General features: G+C 34.6%; 1 protein-coding gene across 2 annotated transcripts; it reads right to left on the bottom strand.

Annotated features, from left to right (window-relative positions):
- Window positions 1-270: 270 nt before the first annotated feature.
- On the bottom strand, window positions 271-15,987 carry LOC18430817 (uncharacterized). Of its 2 annotated transcripts, XM_006840958.4 has the most exons (5): window positions 15,468-15,987; window positions 14,527-14,593; window positions 13,836-14,234; window positions 943-1,283; window positions 271-845 (listed from the first exon to the last, which is right to left on the bottom strand). In XM_006840958.4, exons 1-5 carry the CDS (start codon window positions 15,582-15,584, stop codon window positions 627-629), a joined length of 1,143 nt encoding a protein of 380 aa, XP_006841021.2. In that variant the 5' UTR covers window positions 15,585-15,987; the 3' UTR covers window positions 271-626. The 2 variants fall into 2 exon arrangements, with proteins under 2 accessions (XP_006841021.2, XP_088719725.1); XM_088863599.1 differs by lacking the exon at window positions 13,836-14,234 and having other exon boundaries at window positions 15,468-15,981.
- Between the last annotated feature and the right edge of the window lie 3,294 nt (window positions 15,988-19,281).

The following is a 19,281-nucleotide window of genomic DNA, read 5'->3' as shown; positions in this document are numbered from 1 at the left end:
TTCCTCATATCAAGATTTCAAGAACGTAAAGTACTTGCTTGAGTATTTGCTTGGCCCACTCCTAATCTAATAGCTACTATGGCTTAGCTTATACACATACATGGAGGGTAAATGTTAATAGAATGCTTGTTTGGCTAAATTTGGCGCGAGGAGACAGATTCTTTGCCCTCTTTCGGTTGAGACAGTGTAATGGTTTAATGGAGGGTGGCATTTTTTTTTCTTTTGTTTCAGTTTATAATATGAAAGAGAGAGGAGAAGTACACAGAAATATGGAAAAGTATTGTAATCATGCCGACAGACTTTTAGTCACGAGGTTGACTACAACAAATCTGTGGTCATCAGGTCATGGACATCCAATACTCCAATCAATGGCATAAGCCCATCGCACATATACCCTGTAATTATGAGAACTACATTATAATTCACATACAACTCATGGCATAATTTGCACAGTTACCCTCTTCCATGAAAGAAAAAAGAGAAAAACACCCATGGCTCTAGCGCATGGACTTCAACTCAGTCGAGAGAACTCCCAATCAGAAAGCTCATCTGTAGCTTTTATGAGTAAGACCCAGTTCTGACATCAGTATAAATATGGCAGTCAAGGCCTATGGAATTTGATGGTGCTATGGATCAGGTTGGGAGGCCCAACAAGGACCGGACCTCATTAAGAAGCTTGCTAGAGACCAAATGCATATAATCCCAAGGAATTGGAGGACATTAAGTAGGGCACCCAAAGAGCTGTTTATGGCCAATGTCTGTGAATTTGCCTCTGCCCCTCTAACTGAATAGGATAGTGCTGTTACCAACTGTGCTGCTCTGTTCAACTGGTGCAGCCTATAAACCTGCAAATAAAACCCGAAAAAAAGATAAGAAAAAAGGATTAAACACTTGAATCAGGCCCGCCTGTGGGGGAAGAGAGAGAGAGAGAGAGAGTTGCACCTGAAAGATGATGGGAATGGATGGCCAAGCAGGTGACTTAGTATATCTGACATAACGCTCAAATGCAAACTGAACAACAAGACCAACAAGGTATGGAGCTAGCGTGGCTGAAGCTGCTGGCCCAGTCCAAGGCCAAACCAAACCCATTGTCACAAGAGGAATGATGAGACTAAGCACCAAGGTCACTACTGAAAATATTCGTTGTCCAAAGTGTGGGGTAATTTCAGCACTGTATTTAACCATAGAATGAAGATAGGGTCTTTGCATGTGGTGTGTTAAAAGAACGAAGACAGCTACACCACCGTAGAAAAGCGCTTCAGTGAAGAACAATATGAGGAAATCTGCATGCACAAAGGACAGTTATGCATTGGCAGATATCAAGTCAAGGCCAGATCCCAAAAGAAAAAATAAACTAAGTATATAAGTAAGCACCAATAATGGCTCGTTCTGGTTTTATGGAGTAAATTTTTAGCATGTATTCCAGTAGTCCTTGTATCCAGATTAGTTTAAAACTTATACAACTTCTTAATTTGTTTGTTCCTTCTCTTTTGATGCATTTTCACAAACAATATTTTTTTTTCCCAAGAGTTAAACTATGCAGAGAAGAAGCATGACAATTTGCGCCAAAAGAAAAAAAAAAAACTATAGAAATTTATACAACACTCCGATCCACACATTCCATCACAGATAAGTCATGCGTGAGTTAAATATTTTTTATCATGTTCACATACTAGACTCAGAAGTAACAGTGTCAGACTTGCAAATACACAAAGCCAAACCATATAGAACGATAGGAAGAGAGACATCCACAAGGAATCTGATGCTAAAAAGCCTCATAATTAAAACCTCAAAGGCCAATAGGAAAAGACATAAGGATATGACATAATATCTCTCCAGATTGTTTCTCAGGCCTTTGAACACCATTTCATAATAATCTTTTAAAGGTAAAAGGAAAATTTGGAAATGAAATCAAAATAATGAATTAAATTTTGAAAAAATTAATCACAGAAACCTCCTGTATCTAACAGGTGACAGAAACAAAGCAAACAAAAGAAAGCTTAAAACCGATGGGTGTATTTTCTGAACAAAGTAGAGGAATTCTCAAAGCCAGCACAGAGAAACTTGCAACTTAAATGTAAATTTTTAAATCACAAAGAATGACAAAAAGATAAAACATTTAAATGTAAATGTTTGGGCAATTTTTCCTTTAAAACAATGAAATTACTGATTGAATAGAAGTTTTCTTAGTGCGATTATTGCATATCTGATATGAAGACTAAATAACTTAAAAAAAAACTCACTTCTAGTACCAAAAGAAAAACTCAACAAGATGGAACTAGGAATCTTTAAAAAGAAAAATGTCCTTATGGAGAAACCCTGTATCAATCTTTGAACCCAGAAAAATACCTTATTCAAACACTAAGAAGAAACAAAATCAACTGGTAGTTACCAGAAGTATCAGAGATTCAGGAAGAAGATTCTTCTTTACCTTTGGAACATAATAAGAATTGGATAAGAACAAGGAGATGAGAGGAATTATAAGTACCCATGTTTGTCGAAGATGAGAGATAAAGTATATCCTAACTACGCATTACATTTCTTCAAGTGAAGAAAAGAAACAAAAGAAATTGCATTTCGTATGGTTTCAGGCTCTGAAATCAATCATCTGAATTTGGATGAATATTAGCAAGAGAAAGCCCTAGATTACCCCACAGAGAACTAATTATAATGGGATATAACTAAAAATCTACTTGCATGAGATCAGTAACTTATTGATGAAGCATTTGACATCACCAACATCACCATAAAAAATACAAGAGGATGTGTACGTTATTTTCTAACTACGCATCACATTTCTTCAAGTGAAGAAAAGAAACAGAAGACATTGCATTTCATACGGTTTCAGGCTCTGAAATCAATCATCTTAATTTGGTAGAATATTAGCAAGAGAAAGCTCTAGATTACCCCACATGGAACTAATTATAATGGGATATATCTAAAAATCTACTTGCATGAGATCAGTAACTATTGATGAAGCATTTGACATTACCAACATCACCATAAAAAGTTCAAGAGGATCCATACACATCATGCAGACCTCATGAACCCATCCCAATCTAATTTCATGCAAAAGAAAGAATCCAGCGCTTAAAATAAATTGAGTTGATTTGCAATTGACCACAATAATACTTAGGATCTTCTATTCCTGGCTTTGACATAAATATAAACAAGATACAGACACAGCATATACAATTATGTTTATTCAGGTTGGTACTAATAACTACATTGAATCCAGCAGAATTAAGATCATCAACAAGGGAAGGTCCAGATTAAAAGAATGCTAAGAAGAAAAATGATCCAGTCACTTGGAAAGAGACTCTTAATCAGTGTATGACAGTTACAGAACAAAAACAAAATAGAGTATATAATGTTTGGCTGGAAATAGAACAACTCCATCAACTCAAGGCCACAACCAAATCAGTCAAAGAAAACAAATATGAGGTCTGAACCTACTTTAGATTTCTTTAGCACAAAGATCAACTCTCTTCCAACCAGAAATAATTGCTCAAAAGTTCGAAAAGGACACATAATCATATGAAAGAATGTAGGGATCATAGTGCGTCCGAAACCCAACAAATCAAAGAACATGAGATCACTAACACCACAAATCCTATTAAGTTCAAGTTTGGGAAGCCGAGGTAGTTCAAATGGGAAAAAGGAGAAACAATCAACTAAGAATTCATATTCTTCAACTACCCAAAAAAGGAATTCATTTTCTTCAATAGATAACTAAGAACCCAACTAAATATGGACATCGGGGACAATCAAACATAGCCAAAAAAAATGGGAGACTTAGACTCCACTATAACATTCTCCAACATATACTCAGGTTCGAATTGAGCAGCATTTTTTGTCACACTATGACTCAGCAAATTTAATAACCACAGAAGCCTCAGGGTCATGCATGCAGGAAAGGGAAAAGATAAAAGAGACAATTTTCCATTAAGGATCATGTATAAATTTTCATGGGAATGCTGGTTTTGAGAATGAGAAGCCACCCAATTACAAAACTTCTCTGAGGACAACTAACATGAGTAAGTTAATATGGTGCTCTCATCTGCAATTCAATCGGTTTCAGTCCCACCCAGAGTTCAATGCTACGTAGTTTATTTAGTCTATGCAACTTGCATGAACTTTTGCAAATCTGATCATCATTTCTATTAATTATTTTTTGTTTTGCTAAATTGGGAAACACGATTATGCAACTGATTTTTTTCCCCCATTTCCAGTACGATGTTTATTAAGCTGGTTCTCCAAATGATAGTCAATCTCCTATCAGTTCATAGGGAAATTTATCAAAATACCCATAAGGGATGAACTATTCAACATTTTATCCATTTGCAACTATTCCAACTCATGATCATGTGTCTTTTGATGCATACTTTGAAATAAAATCAAAAGACATGGGTAGAATGTTAAATAGTTGATCTCTCATGGTTATTTAGATCAATTTCCCTAGTTTATATTACGTCCTAGTTCCTAGGATAACCTGTGCTACCTTGGAAGATAAAGAAACGACCCACGGTTTCAAATTTTCACTGATTCTAACATGGATCCACATCTTTTACATACATTTCGATTTTTAAGGTTCAATAATTATATTCGGACTTGGCTATTCATAGATCTTCAGCCAATCGGCCATAGCATTTTAAATGTCTTCTAAAACAGCATTCTGTGAATGGACAGATCATATAGAGATTTGACTGTCATTTCACTGTTGGGAAATTAGCCCACAGTATGACTTTATACCGGAATTCATATACCATCTAACCAAGCATAACATGTTCACCAAAAAGAATGATGAAATTTACTTATCAAGCCAGCTGTCACTTGAAGACTTGTATAGCCCTATGCATAGTTTGAGGGATGGTGAATCAGCCACAAACCATTTTCTATTAATTGTTACTCTCTAGATTCTTTGTAATACTTTCAGAAGCCATAATAGCATTCCATAGGACCCTTATGGCAAATACTCAATCAATTAAGAGACCAGTCAATACTCCAAGGGCTACAATGATCTGGTATGACACATCCTCTTCTTTCTTTGTTGGTAGTACTGTATATTCAATGAAGAAGCCTAACTAATTATTAAAACTAGTTCTTTTAATAAAAAACATTTCTTGATGTCTACAGCAGGAAACCACAGAGAAATTACTAAGTATTCCATTAATGTCCATTTCAATATTCACATTCATCCCTTCAAATAATGCTATGTCAAAAAGATTCATAAAATAGAAGGAGTCCAAACTATTGAACCCAATGCAAATGATCAACCTTCATAAGGCATTCCCCAAAATTCCAAAAATAGATAAAGTAAATAAAAATAAATATTAAATAAAAATATAATTGAATTTCAACTCATAAAGAAAGAAGTATCAAAATGTCAGCTTTTGAGATGCAATCATCCATACATGTTTAACAATTAAGACAATTTCCGCAATGTGAGAGACATGCATAAAACTACATATGTCGTATTATAACCAATGTCCTTAGATAATTACATTCTTAATAAAAGCATGAAAAGTCATAGATAGTATAAGGTGTAACCCTAATGACAAAATACAAAATTCTACTATACAGCATTTTCTGTCTTCTTTTGATGGATAATATAATGAACAAAATCAATATTCCCTTCATAATAAAGAGCAATAGAAGCACGACAACGGTGCCTCTAACATTGTGAAATTGTACAAATAACACACAAAAAAATCATACTGAAGACGTCACCAATTTGAGCATTAAATCAATTAACTTTCGTTATAGGTAAGACTTAAATATTTTTTAAAACCTGAACTTATAGAATATAAGACAATTCAAGGTTTTTCCAAGCTGAACTTGGCAGTCATGGCACTAGGTTAAACCACTTTCATTTTTAAACAAATTAACCAACATAGGACAAGTTACTCACAAAAATAGCTATTGGAAAACCAGCGTTTTAAAATGCGGGATGCGGGCCAAAAGCGTTGGAGAGTGGGGGGGGGGGGGAGGGGGGGCGATGCCGCTCGATGCGGTCCGAATGGCAGGTGCATCGTGGCGATGCGGTCAATAAATATAAAAATATTCTAAAAAATCTAAAAAATAGATTAATGGATAGAAAAAATATGGAGGTGATATATGTGATAGTAGGTATTTAGATTATTCATTAACTCCAAAAATATTAGCTGTCAGAGATTTAGCATTCACTATCCCCTGATAGAAACTAGAAACTAACATTCAACAATCAACAACCAACAACCATAAGCACAAATCTGAAACCAAAAAATTTTAAAGTCACAAATTTTATAAACTCTTTAATCTTGAAAAGAGTCCATGAAGTTCTTCAACTTGATTTGTATACTTTTTATAAACTTTATAAATTTACAAAAATGTTGTAACTTTACGATATCAGAGCATTTATAAAGTTCAACAAATTTTATGAACTCATTAATTTGTAACTTTACTGTATTAGTCCACGAAACTCGTTAAAGTTACAAATTTTATTTCAAAAGTACTGTGAAAAGTTCTTCAATTTGTAACTTTTAATATGCATGGACTTTTAGTTTGTAGTATCTTGTATTACAAATCGAAGAACTTCAACAAATAAAATTTCTACCCAAAATTTTTTTTTTATTCAATCAATCCAATAAAAGCCACAGATGTGGCTTAAAAATGTCGTTTGGGTGGTTTAATACCCCCCCAAAAAACCCTTTCCCCCCAGTTTCAAAGGTCAAAATGACCTTATTGTCCCTGCCCGAGTGGTACAGTTTTGAAAAACATGGCAGACAGATTATGCAGCTTGATGCAGTCGATGCGGGATGCAACTCTGATGCAGAGGGATGCGGCTCTAACGCGGGCGCATCTCTCCAAACCGCATATGCAGGAAAGTGTGATGCGCTGGGTGCGCTAGGTGGCGCATCTCTCCAAACTGCATATGCGGCGATGCAACAGCATTTTAAAACACTGCGAAAAACAAGTTAATTATTTTCGATGTCTTCATTTTGATATCACTACTACAAAGACAAGTCCATCGCCAATCTTCATTTGATCAAATCATGGTCCAAATGCTTACTACATTAACCCAAAACTTGATCAGATTAACCTAACCTGCCATGTCAACAATTTTTGAAGCATATATTTACTCCCTTGCTCTTAACTTTAAATAGGTCACACATTTTCCAATCTTGTAGACTCTTGAATATTTCTTCATCAATAGTGGTTGGTCGTTAATCATAATCATCTCTCGAGGTATGGCCCTTGATAGAGCAGAATGGAATAACAAGATTCGTGTAGCGGACCCGAAATAATTAGGATAAGGCTTAAATGATGATGATGATTTTGTACATACTTTGAATCCTGCGGGGCAATATTCCTATGTTAACCATTTTGTTTGCATCAATACCTAGTGTTTCAGTTTTGCAACCCAAGACAAAAGTGGGACTGTCAAGAACAGCTGTAGGAAGAAATTACACCTGTGCGCATGTACATTCACAGCAAAAATCATGGATATGATAACCAAAATCCCTCACTCCCTCCCTCCCTACTCCCCTCCCTCTCTCCACACACACACACACACACACACACACACACATGTACCGTATAGAGACACACATATGCCCACTCCCCACCCCCAACAAACACACATATCTACTCCTCCATGCATGCAACTGCCGAGTAATTGCAGATGATTTGAGTCTGGGTCATCAAGCCAAGTGGACTAAAATGTAGTCCAAGTCCTGAGTTTTTCAACCATAGTTCATATGGCCAATCTAGTCAGTTTTGGATTAGAAAGTACATTCTATCTTGCACAGCGGATTTGTCTAGGAAGTAAAAATCTTCCAAACTAGATAGGTCAAGGGATGGCTGACATCCAAATCTGTTAAGTACCTTGTCCATAGTCCAATGGGACATTACATTTATTATAGTCACAATAGCAAGACAAATGCACTAATTATGGTCACCATTGCCTCAAGGGTGTTCTCATTGAGTGTATGCGAATACAATATAGTCTCTTATGAATTCTTTACCCATTACACATATCATGTTATCCATTACTTTTAATCCTAGAGCCCAAGAGCAGCATTTTTTGCAAACCTTGATGATGGAAGCAACAAGGTAAGAACCATACAAAGACAAGCAAAGATAGTGACAAAGACAATATGTCTATATTAACTATGAGTTTGGGATTTATGTAGGAAGGAACCAACAGGAAAACAAAGAGAAACTCTGTTTCTCTCTATGATAAAATTTTATTTCATTCACCAAAAGGTATCCCAAATTTGACATCCAACCTTTTAATTATAACTCTATGAAACCCCAAAAGTAAACATTTAAGACTCTAAAATACACTTGAATAATACTAACATTTCAGAAATACTCCTATATCAGTAGCACATGAACAGTAATGCATGAACAGTATCCATGCATGAGCGGTACCCATGAATAGTACATAAAAATAAAAAAATATAAAAAAACCTCTAGAAAAGTTAAACTCTTAAAAGTAAGTCCTAAAACTAAAATTGAAATATACAATTCTTGAAATTGAGCAAAAATTAAAAATTAGAATTAATTTGTCCCGCATCACACTTCTCTAGTTGGAGAAAACTCGTCCTCAAGTATTGAAGTGTGCTAAAATGAATTCAGCATCAAAACCACCTTCTTCAACCTTCTTCTTCTTGGTTGGCTCAAAGATTATTCGTGGTGAGAAAAAATCCTTTATAAAATTATCTCCATGTGTGTATTGAGGAATCAATGTAAATTTATCAAGTATGTCTATCCTTGAACTCTCATTAAAAATCATATAAGATACTCTAAACTCAATTTTCTGGTTTAAAAAGGTTTTTTCAGCATTTATTCATAACTCTCTGAATCCAGGGCCACAATTTGCAAATTCTGAGTCGACCATACTTCCACTGCACCACTTTGATTCTAATGCCCTAAATCTCCTAAATGTTCCACTTCTTTGATATCCGTAAGATCTCTATCTTTTTCTTTGTCACAGATTGAAATTTACCCACAATAAGTTTTTCTTTATCATAGATCAAATATTTTGCAAGATTTTGTTCTGAGCATGCTTCGACGCTTGGAGAGGTGAATCCCAATCTACAACTTGCTGATTTTAGAAATCAATACTATCCTCCTTCAAATAGAAAACCCTAGAGTGATGTCCCCCACATATAGGTCTTCTATCACTTTCCTCTTCACTCAACTCTTCACGCGGAGCAAAAAGGTGAAAAGGGTTGTACTCGAGTTCCTCTTCAAAATTATGCACCGGTCAATGCCATTGCGCGTATTACCCATTTATGGAACTTGACACGTTATTATCTCACTCTCACTCGGAATTGGACTCCAATTCATGTCATTCTCCATAAAAACCCTCACGATTTGGATCTATCCCGATAGATTCCTCTTTGTTTAGGGCACACAATTGTTGGCCATGCTTGCGCAATAACTTTCTAACCCTCTCCATCAAGTTGTTGATTTTCTTGTGTAGTTAGATTAGATCGGCATCCCTACAACTAAGACCTCCATGACCAGACATCGCAATCTCCAGCTGTCTTTGAACCATACTTTGATACCGCTTGATGCAGGAAGAAACCAATAGGAAAAACAAAGAGAAGATGCTCTCTTTTCTCTATGATAACATTTTATTTCATTCACCAAAAGCCACCCAAAAATTTGACATCCAACCTTTAATAAGCCTATGAAACCATAAAATTAACTTGAGGCCTAAGTAAATATTTAAGACTCTAAAATACCCCCAAATAATACTAAAATTCCAGAAATACCCCTATAAACAATAACACAAACAGTAACACATGAACAGTACCCATTCGTGAACGGTACCCGTAAATAGTAAATAAAAAATATAAAATACGAAAAAACCCTGGAACCCCTAGAAAACTTAAAAACCTTAAACGTAAATACTAAACTAAAATATGCAACTCTTGAAATTAAACAAAAATTTAAAATTAAAATAATTTTGTCCCTCATCAGGAACCCTTCCATATGCGAAACCTTCTTTTGCATATCTAGGTTTCGATGGCCTAAGGTTGTTTGGATGTATTTTTGGAGATCATATCCAGGATATCTACATCCTCAAAACCTCTCACATCCAACATTTGCTAATATTCCAGAAAAATAAAATAAAAAGGTATATATATTCAAGCTTTTGGTAAAAGTAGCTTTTTGCATTAAAGCGCACACCACCCGCTTATTCTTTGTAACTCCACTTCAAGATATTAATTTTTTAATTATAGTGTATTTCATTTCAATATTTATTAATATTAAAATAATATATTAATACTAATAAATGATATTATATTTTTATACGGTTATTATAGCAATGATATACAGTAATGATATTACTATATAATTATATATTTTTTTTGAAGGAACTATATAATTATAATATTGATATGTACATTTATTATTATTATTATTATTAAAATAGTGATTATTTAAATATTTTCTTAAATAAATATCTCTATAAATAATAATATTTAAGTAGAATTTATTTCATTGGTCTTGTGTCACTCGTAATTTAATATTATTATTTTTTAAGAATAACATATTTAATAAAAATGCCCTAATGACTATGTTCGAATAAGCAATATGTTCAAAACCATTCTAGAGAGAGAGAGAGAAAAGTTGTAAATCAAAATTTGACCAACAAATATTCTACAAAATAAGATCTGAATTGTATAATTTGTTTCGCATATTATAGATGGCTTATTTCAAAGAAATTGTTTTAATTGAAGAGATACCAATATGTAATCTTCAAACCATGAAATGAAAGGCTAAACTTTAATAGCAAACTGCCAAAACCTGTTTTACATTTAGATGAGTCAAACAGGGATTTGTTATGCAATGGGTTATCCAAAAGCTACCCAAATGATATTGTTCCTCGAACCAGGGTTTACATATACTAGAATCTGCATACCTAGGATTTGATGCATGATTGGTTTCTAGAAATTTGCATACGTTATAATATCATATACCAAATACATTTTTCATGACTTATCCACTATATAAGACATCCATACAAATATACTACATATAATATATTCTATACTATATATAGATACTATACTGCACCAAATGTATGTCGAATATACCATTGTGTATCCATGTCTATAGGATATTGTACAAATTAATTATGTCTGCTTACAGCATGTATTTCTTTCTCCCTCTCATTCTAATCATTGTATTATTGACACAGAAATATTAGATTTTTTTATCAACTATCTATATATGTGTGTGTATGCATGTGAATGTACCTATGAAAAATTTGGTCCACCTAAGGGCTGATCGCTACAGTCTAATCCCTAGCCCAAAACCATAGCTAGGACCCCTTGGACCCCAAATAGTGGGGGATAACTCCTAATCTTCTTAGCAACCAAGCATAAAATAATAATAATCATAATAATATCATCAGCAGCAGCAGCACTAATTGCAATTTATTATTATCATCACCATCATTATTACTCGTACTACTAATACTACCACCCCACCACCACTACTACTACAAGTATGACTATTATTACGCACCCAAGAAGTGCCTAAAGACACCCAACCAAATATGAATGAACACAAACAATACATCTAGTATAAAAATTCAGATTTGGGGTCACCAAATCCCCCTAAAGGCTCAATCTAACAGCATTTATGACACCTGAAATAGACGACCCATGTTCTCTGAATTTTGTCTCTAAAACATTTCTAGTTTTCTTTTTTCGAAAAAATTTTCAAAATCATATTCTCGGGATCCAAGAGAGTGTGAATGAAACATTTTCACCTGAACAAATGTTTCTAAGGGTATATAAGAGCAAGAGAGAGAGAGAGAGAGAGAGAGAGAGAGTGAGAGAGAGTATATTTCGAACACAGCAGAATAAGCAAACCACAGTTCAATGGCAACAAACAGAGTACTAGGAAAGAACAGAAAATGATTCCCCTTGGCTCCCATTCTGGAACTGTGAGACCAAATGGGGAGAATTATTAAAGGAAAGAGATTCCCACTTCAAACATTCATAATAGAGCTGCAATCATGAGGGCGCTCATATTTGCATACAAGGGGGTTCAAGTGAAATAACCCTTTGCAAATATTTTTTATTTATACTCATACCATTTCAAAGAAAGCATTCCTTGCTCTGTTTCATCCCATTCATTAATGATAAGCTTTTCTATTCTCATGTGAACTTGCCTGCCAGAGCTTGCATCTGCCTCCCTGAAACAGCACTTCTGATTGAAACACACAAAATGAATATCCTCAAATGGACATTGTAGTCATCAGTCAGTATTGTTTCTTGAACAGTTTGTGTGCTCTTCAAACTCTATAATGGAGGATCCTACCCAGGAACTTAGACAATCACACGTTCATTTCTGTGCTACTCCACTATATGCAGTCACACTTCTCTGGCACACATTTATCTTCTTGAGTATAGCTTTAAATTAAGCAAGTCACAGGCTTTCAAGAAGATGAATTCCAATTTTCAAGTATTTATTTTCTTGATGAGATCTGCATGTCTCCTCTCACTCTGCTAAAAGGACTAGCTCCAATTTACTTTGTATTCAAATTTTATTCAACTATAAGCATCTAACCATCCCTAAATCTGCACGTCAAACTTTAGGAACAAGAAATTGAAGTATACATTAATGGTTCTAAATTAAAATCAATCATATGTACTTTATGACACTAATGGATATATTAATGCCTGCAGTTCAAAACGAATCTGAAGCTTTGTTTCTGGTCAATATGTTTTAAGCTGTGAATGGATCTACTGGACAAAAGCTACAGAAGAAAATCAATGGAAATTTAGAAATCATGCCTGGTGAACAAAAATTATTTGTGAAAATCAATTCAAGATTATGAAGAAATAATAGCATCAGCTATCAAAAATTGCATACTATATGACTATGACAATTTGTCCCCTCCAAGAGGTAGGGAGCCTTGGTTGGGGTCCCCTCTAGGAAGCATGCCTAGGTGGTCAAGGTGCTTCCTAGGCCGCCAAGTGTCCAATCCAAACCACCCTCCCCACCAACTGTTTTGGACCACCTCAATCACAGGGCACCCACCTAGGGGTCGCCTTCTGCCTTTTAAAAACAAATTACCGATATATTGATCGATACAAACTCCATGTGTGTGCTGTCTTTGATAATCGTTCATGGAAGTGGAAGTCTGGTTTCAGAAAAGTTTCTCATATGCATACACATTCATTCATGTTTCAACTAAGGTTCCTCTAGTCTATGATAGTATACAAAGACAACTTTCTCTGCATTAAAATAGTTCAAAGTCTCATTAGCTAGAGTTTCCATGTCAATTGAACTCAGCTTTTCCAATCAACGTATCCTACTGTCGTTTTTGTGCATATTGCACAGGTGTTTTCAAAGACAACTTTATCTGCATTAAAATAGTTCAAAAGTCTCATTAACTAGAGCTTCCATGCCAATTGAACTCAGCTTTTCCAATCAACGTATCCTACTGTCGTTTTTGTGCGTATTGCACATGTGTTTTCATCTTTTAGAAGATCAAAACCTAATCCCAAGTTTCTCATGAATGAGTACCAAGTCATTGATTTTGTATAATGTTTAGTGGGCATCAGTTGTAAAATTGCAAAAGAAGTTAAAAAACTCTTCTTATAGAGTAATTATAAATTTCATATGCAACCCAGACAAAAATAAATCAAAAAATAAATAAATAAATAAAAGATTCATCTTAGTCATGTTCATGTGTTTCACTTCCACACAAGATGTTAAATTGAAGTTCCCAAGGAAATAAATTTTAATAAATACCAATTTCTCACATTCTCACTGGAACATATAATTTGAAAGCTCAAAGAAGCATCAAGTGACCCTACCAGTCAAGAGAGAATCTTCAAACACAGTGGAAAGGACGCGCCTTAGGTAAAGTGATGGAATAACCAAGGAGGCCACAAGTACAGAAGGGCCCAAAACCCACAAAACGTTTGGCCGTTTGTTGACAGTTGTGTGTAAGAAAGTATTATCATGTCTTGTGTATGGAATACCATAAAATGATACAAAACCCACTTGTCCTTTACTTCTCTGAGTGTCTGTATACAACTCTCCCTCTTCATTGCTTCCTTCATGAGTATCTTGGACTGCTTCTCGATTAACAACTTCAGTGTTGAGCTCACTGTGTTTTGATTGATCTTGAGAAGCAGCAAGAACGATTAGCTTCTTATTCAAAACTCCTCCCAGTCTGTTATACGTGCCAAATGAAAACTGTTTTGATTGGCCTGCTTGCAATGCACAAACATATGAAAAGAAGGAACTAAAAACAAAAGCGCCATATTCACAGACCTCAGTAAACAATAAAGAAATAAAAATAGATTAATGCACACATGCATACAGATGGATATAGCAATGTATGTATCTAAGCATCGTAGCTTCAACTTTCAAGTTAATTATTTTTTTATACACAAAAAAATAAACGTATGTATCTAAGCAACTCTAAATAAGCATAAGTGCACAGACTTAATTTCAAAGAAGAAAACACAGTCTTGTAAAGTATGAATATGAGAGACATACATTTTCCATTCATGAGGGGCCTGAATTTATATCTGTGGCTCTCAAATAAGCTCTGCAAAGAATGAAGCTGGAACCAAAGAATATGATCAACTGTCAAATATTAGCTTAAACCTCTTGCATCCAAATCCACATTTCCCGACCCACAATAAATCAAAGAAAAATATATATTTATCAATCAAGACATAATTTGTTCATGCTCGACGAATTTATGAGAGACTCTCATGCAGTTGTGATCTTTACATGAGAACAGAAACTAAACCCGAAGAAGAAAATAAAGGAGAAAAGAAATGTGACTCTAGTGTTTACATGAAGCCCATGTAACCTGCAAACATTGACACTCTTTTTATTTTGACTTGCAAAACATTGCCATTCATTCATCCCCAAAAAAAAAACAAGGGAAATTTATCAAGATACACCTCACTTTTCAACTATTTAACATTTTTCACTTTTCTACTGCTCCAACTCAAACTCATGTGTATTTTGACAAGCATTTTGAAGTTAAATTAAAGAATACTTGTAAAATGTTAAATACTCAATAACTTAGGTGCACTTTTTAAAATTGTAAACAAAAACTTTCAATTAAAAATAAAAGATCAACAAAAGGGTTCCTACCCGTTCTCTATAATGACTAAATTATCTAAAATAAAGGGTTTTCCAGTATTCTCAAAAAAAGGATTTACCCAGCATCATCCAGGAAAAGAAGTCAAACCCAATAACACAAGAAAGGACTCGTTTAAAGAACCAGTACTGAGTCTGCAAAAGAAGCGAAATATTATACCACCTTTTTTTGCGATTCAATTACAGGAAGGAAATAGCAGCCATAGCGACACACTACAGAAAAACCCAAAAACAGTCTCCCTCTCTCTCTCTCTCTCTCTCTCTCTCTCTCTCTCCTGAATTATCTGAACTGCCATGAATGAGTATCTGAAAAAGAAGCATACCTTGGAATTATGGGGAAGAGAATGCGCAAAAAGTGAGGTGGATGCACTTGAGGAGGAAGACCCAATTAGAGGCACCATTTCTACCATGGGCAAAAACCCTAATTGGAACTCTGCCATTGTGATAGACAGGGACCTAAAGGATGATGACCCATTTCAAATTGGTTGAAAAACACACACTCAACTGATTCTCTCTATTACATGAACAAATACGAGAGAAGTGGAGTGGAGTGGAGTGAGGAGTACAGAGGCTTTGGGATAGTTAAGAATTGAAAGAGATATGGGTGCGGGTGATTTGATGATGTATTCGTCTATGGAAGAGATTTGGAGGTCAATGATTAAGACAAACAAAGAGATGAACGAGGGGCTGCATTGCTTGTGAACTAAGGCATAGGCCGTGGACTGACAATTTTATAATCCTTTTTAGGAGGAAAACGGTTTCATTGGGCGGCAGTCCTATCAAAACAAAGTAAGTACGGCCTTACTTCATATCTCATTGAAATTTACAATTCAAGAATGAAATGAAGTTTTTTATTGGGGAAAGTTTATATAGAGCAGAAGTTATAAACAATCAAACTTAGGTTTATCTAAAAAAATTTTACTAAAAAAAGTTGTTTTTGTGTTTAAATATCCTCAAAGTGATTATCTCAACATCAAAATGCATGGACATCAGAAAAAATTGGATTTTAAGTTTTGAAAATAGTGTATTTTATAACGTATTTTTTTATTATCAATCTTCGATCAAGCTTCAAGATTTTCAAGTTCTCATAGATATGTCGATCTACATTATTTTTTAGGCTTTAAATTTTATAAATAAATATAAAAATATATTTTAAGGCTATCACAAAGATTTCGAGTATTGAAACTATATTTCTCGACACCATTTGAAGCTAGGCTCCAATTTGATTGTTTTGTGCCTAGGCTCTATACAAACCGCACCTTTTTTTATAAGGCCTACATTTTATGAAAACAAAGTAAAGCTTCACATAAAATTCTCGTCTAAAAAATATGTTTTTTCTTTTTTTTGAAATGATAAGATTTGATTAAGCTAATGAAATGTAACTTACATGGTGAAAAGGGGAGGGGAGAAAGAGAAAGATAGTAAGTAGAAAAACATATAACAGAGATAGTAAGTAGAAAAACATCTAACAGAGGCATATAATTTGTTTTTTTTTTTTTTTTACGCCCACCATTGCCTTCTTAGATAAACTTGCAGTGTAGAAAGAGAGTTAGAGAGGAGAGATCAATTCAATGGTCTTTTGACTAACTCAATTTGTCAGAGAAAATGGGGGATTTTGGTTACTGTGAGACGGGAGAAATCCCTTCTATTATTCTTAATAAAGAATAAATTAGTGAATATTGCCGACAAGTTTCTTATACTTTGATTGGTTCTTTCTCCCATCCTTAATATCTCTTTGGTTTGGGAGATTGAGCTAGACATGCTTGGAGATTATCTCATGAACCAAAAGTAAAATGGTTGGGTAGTAATAGGTTTTGTTTCCAATTGCTTTTGGATCTTGAGATCAAACGTATTCTTCAAGTCCGCTTTTGGAGAGTATAAGGAAGATTATTGGCAATCGATGTTTGGAAAAGTGGTGATCATACATCTTTGGTTCCAAAACAGGTCTATTGGTAAAATTTTGGGGATCCCTTTACATGGTTGGAATTTGGTTGTTTCTCAACAATTAGGTAATCATTGTGGAGATGTTTTGGGAATTGAATGGGATGTTGTTAATGGTTGTGATAATTCATTTACACGGATTACGGTGAATATAAATAAATTGTCACCCTTCCCAAAACAAATTTGTTTGATTGTCAATTCTAAAGATTTTTTTATTGATGTTATTATTGAAGGATTGAAAGTGACAGAAAGGCTGTATTTTGAGGCTTTAATTTCCAAAAATGTATCTAATAATATTAAGGTAACATATTATGTTAAGGATTTGATTTTCTTTCCCATAATGGTTTATCAAAGGGTTCCAGCCTACCTACTCATAGACAGTGGACAGAGAGACTTCTAATAGTGGGTAAACACCATTCCGTATCTCGAGAACAGGGATGGACACATGGCAATCGTAGAGGACATCATAGGCCCATGTCGATTTATCCAAAGAAGGTTACAAAGATTCAAAAATGGGCATTGGACAAACAACCATATATCCATTTTCTCCAATTTTAACCAAAACCCATATAGTTTAAAATTTCATCAACAATAACCCATTCTACCCTATCATATGCCTTCTTCACATCTAACTTTATGAGCACACTTGGCATATCATTCTCTTTTCGTGTATGAATATACTCCTAAGCTATCAAGACACCATCCATTATCAACCTTCCCTTAATAAAAGCACTTTGAGTACCAAAAATCACATTTGGAAGGACTGTTTTGAGTCTCTCAGCCAAAACTTTGGAAATAATTTTATACAACCTAGTCAACAGACTTATTGGTTTGAGATCATTAATGCCTGCAATAGTTGATTTCTTAAGAATGAACGCAATAAAAGTTGTGTTGATCCCTTTATCCAACTTTCCACTCTGCATAAAGTCATTAATCATCAATAAAAGTTCAGACTTAACAAGTAGCCAAAACTTATGAAAAAACGTAAGTGGAAAACATTTGGCCCTGATGCTTAATGCAAAAAGTGCGGTTTTTAATTCCTCAATATCCACCTTCCGTTCCAAATAAGAAGCAATATGCAAAGGTAGTATTTTTAATTTTAAAAGGAACTCCGTCCAAGTCAACTCTACAGAGTAGTTCACTGGAGAAAGCCTTTTGAAAATGCTTAACAAATGATACTCTTCTATTTTGTAGGGCAGAGGTACAACAAATTCTGTGTATCAAGAGGTTTCTTAGATGTTATAAATTTGCATTGGTTCTAAAAGTAAATTTTTATTGGGTTTTGTTGTAGTGAGTGGTTCTATCGTATTTGGTTGATTTTATGAAATGCAAGACTGAGGTGTTTCCAATTACATATTTGGGAATGTCTTTGTCAGATCGTATATTACCAAAGGCAGTATGGGATCCTGTGGTGAAAAGGGCCAATTAGAAATTAGATATTTTGAAGTCAAAGCACTTATCTCTTGGAGGAAGAGTTACATTGATAAAATCATCCTTATCGCATTTGCCATTTTATCAAATGTCATTACTTAGCATACCGGGTGATATAATCAACAATTAGAAAAACTAATGAGGAATTTTTTATGGGTTTCAGATAAGGATGTTAAAAAATATCATTCGGTGAGTTGGGATAGGGTGTGTACACCAAAAATTGAAGGGGAATGGGTATCAAAAAATTAAAATTTGTCAATTATGCTTTGTTGACAAAGTGGTGGTGGCGTGCGATGCAATCTGATGGGGCCCTTTGGAATGATGTACTTAAGGCAAAATATCGTTATGATTGTTGCAATAATATTGTGCCACATGGACATCGGAGGGATCGGTCATACGAATGGAAGGCTATATCTTCAATGAGATTATTTTTCCTGGCAATTCTCGGCGAACAGTTGGGAAAGATGATCGGTCATTATTTTGGCATTCAAAATGGGCTACAAATATACTTTTCAAATGGATATATCCAGATTTGTGAGTTCAAATCTGATGGCCAAGATAAATTAAGTTGGAGTCAAAATAGGGAATTCGGTTGTTGGAATATCAATTGTACTTATCAGCGTATACCTCATAGAGTTTCGGATCAATATGTAGCTTTGTTGAATACGTTGGATGGTTATCATCTTTCAAATTCGGCAAGTGATGAGGGCTTATGGGAATTGGAAATGAATGGTCAGTATTATGTGAAATCTTCATATCACCTAT

The sequence above is a fragment of the Amborella trichopoda genome, chromosome 3 (genome assembly GCF_054954075.1).
Source record: "Amborella trichopoda isolate Santa Cruz 75 chromosome 3, AtrichopodaSantaCruz75HAP2 v2.0, whole genome shotgun sequence".
NCBI lineage: Eukaryota > Viridiplantae > Streptophyta > Magnoliopsida > Amborellales > Amborellaceae > Amborella > Amborella trichopoda.
This window is presented reverse-complemented; position numbering and strand designations above follow the sequence as displayed.

Bases quoted from the DNA above. Each gene is read 5' to 3' on its own strand.
- LOC18430817 (XM_006840958.4), bottom strand. From the start codon at position 15,584: ATGGCAGAGTTCCAATTAGGGTTTTTGCCCATGGTAGAAATGGTGCCT. The intron at 14,235-14,526 runs GTATGTCTCTCA...CATTGCAAGCAG, and splicing joins GCCCCTCATGAATGGAAAAT to GCCAATCAAAACAGTTTTCA. The intron at 1,284-13,835 runs GTAGGGTCACTT...TTGTGCATGCAG, and splicing joins TGAAGATTCTCTCTTGACTG to ATTTCCTCATATTGTTCTTC.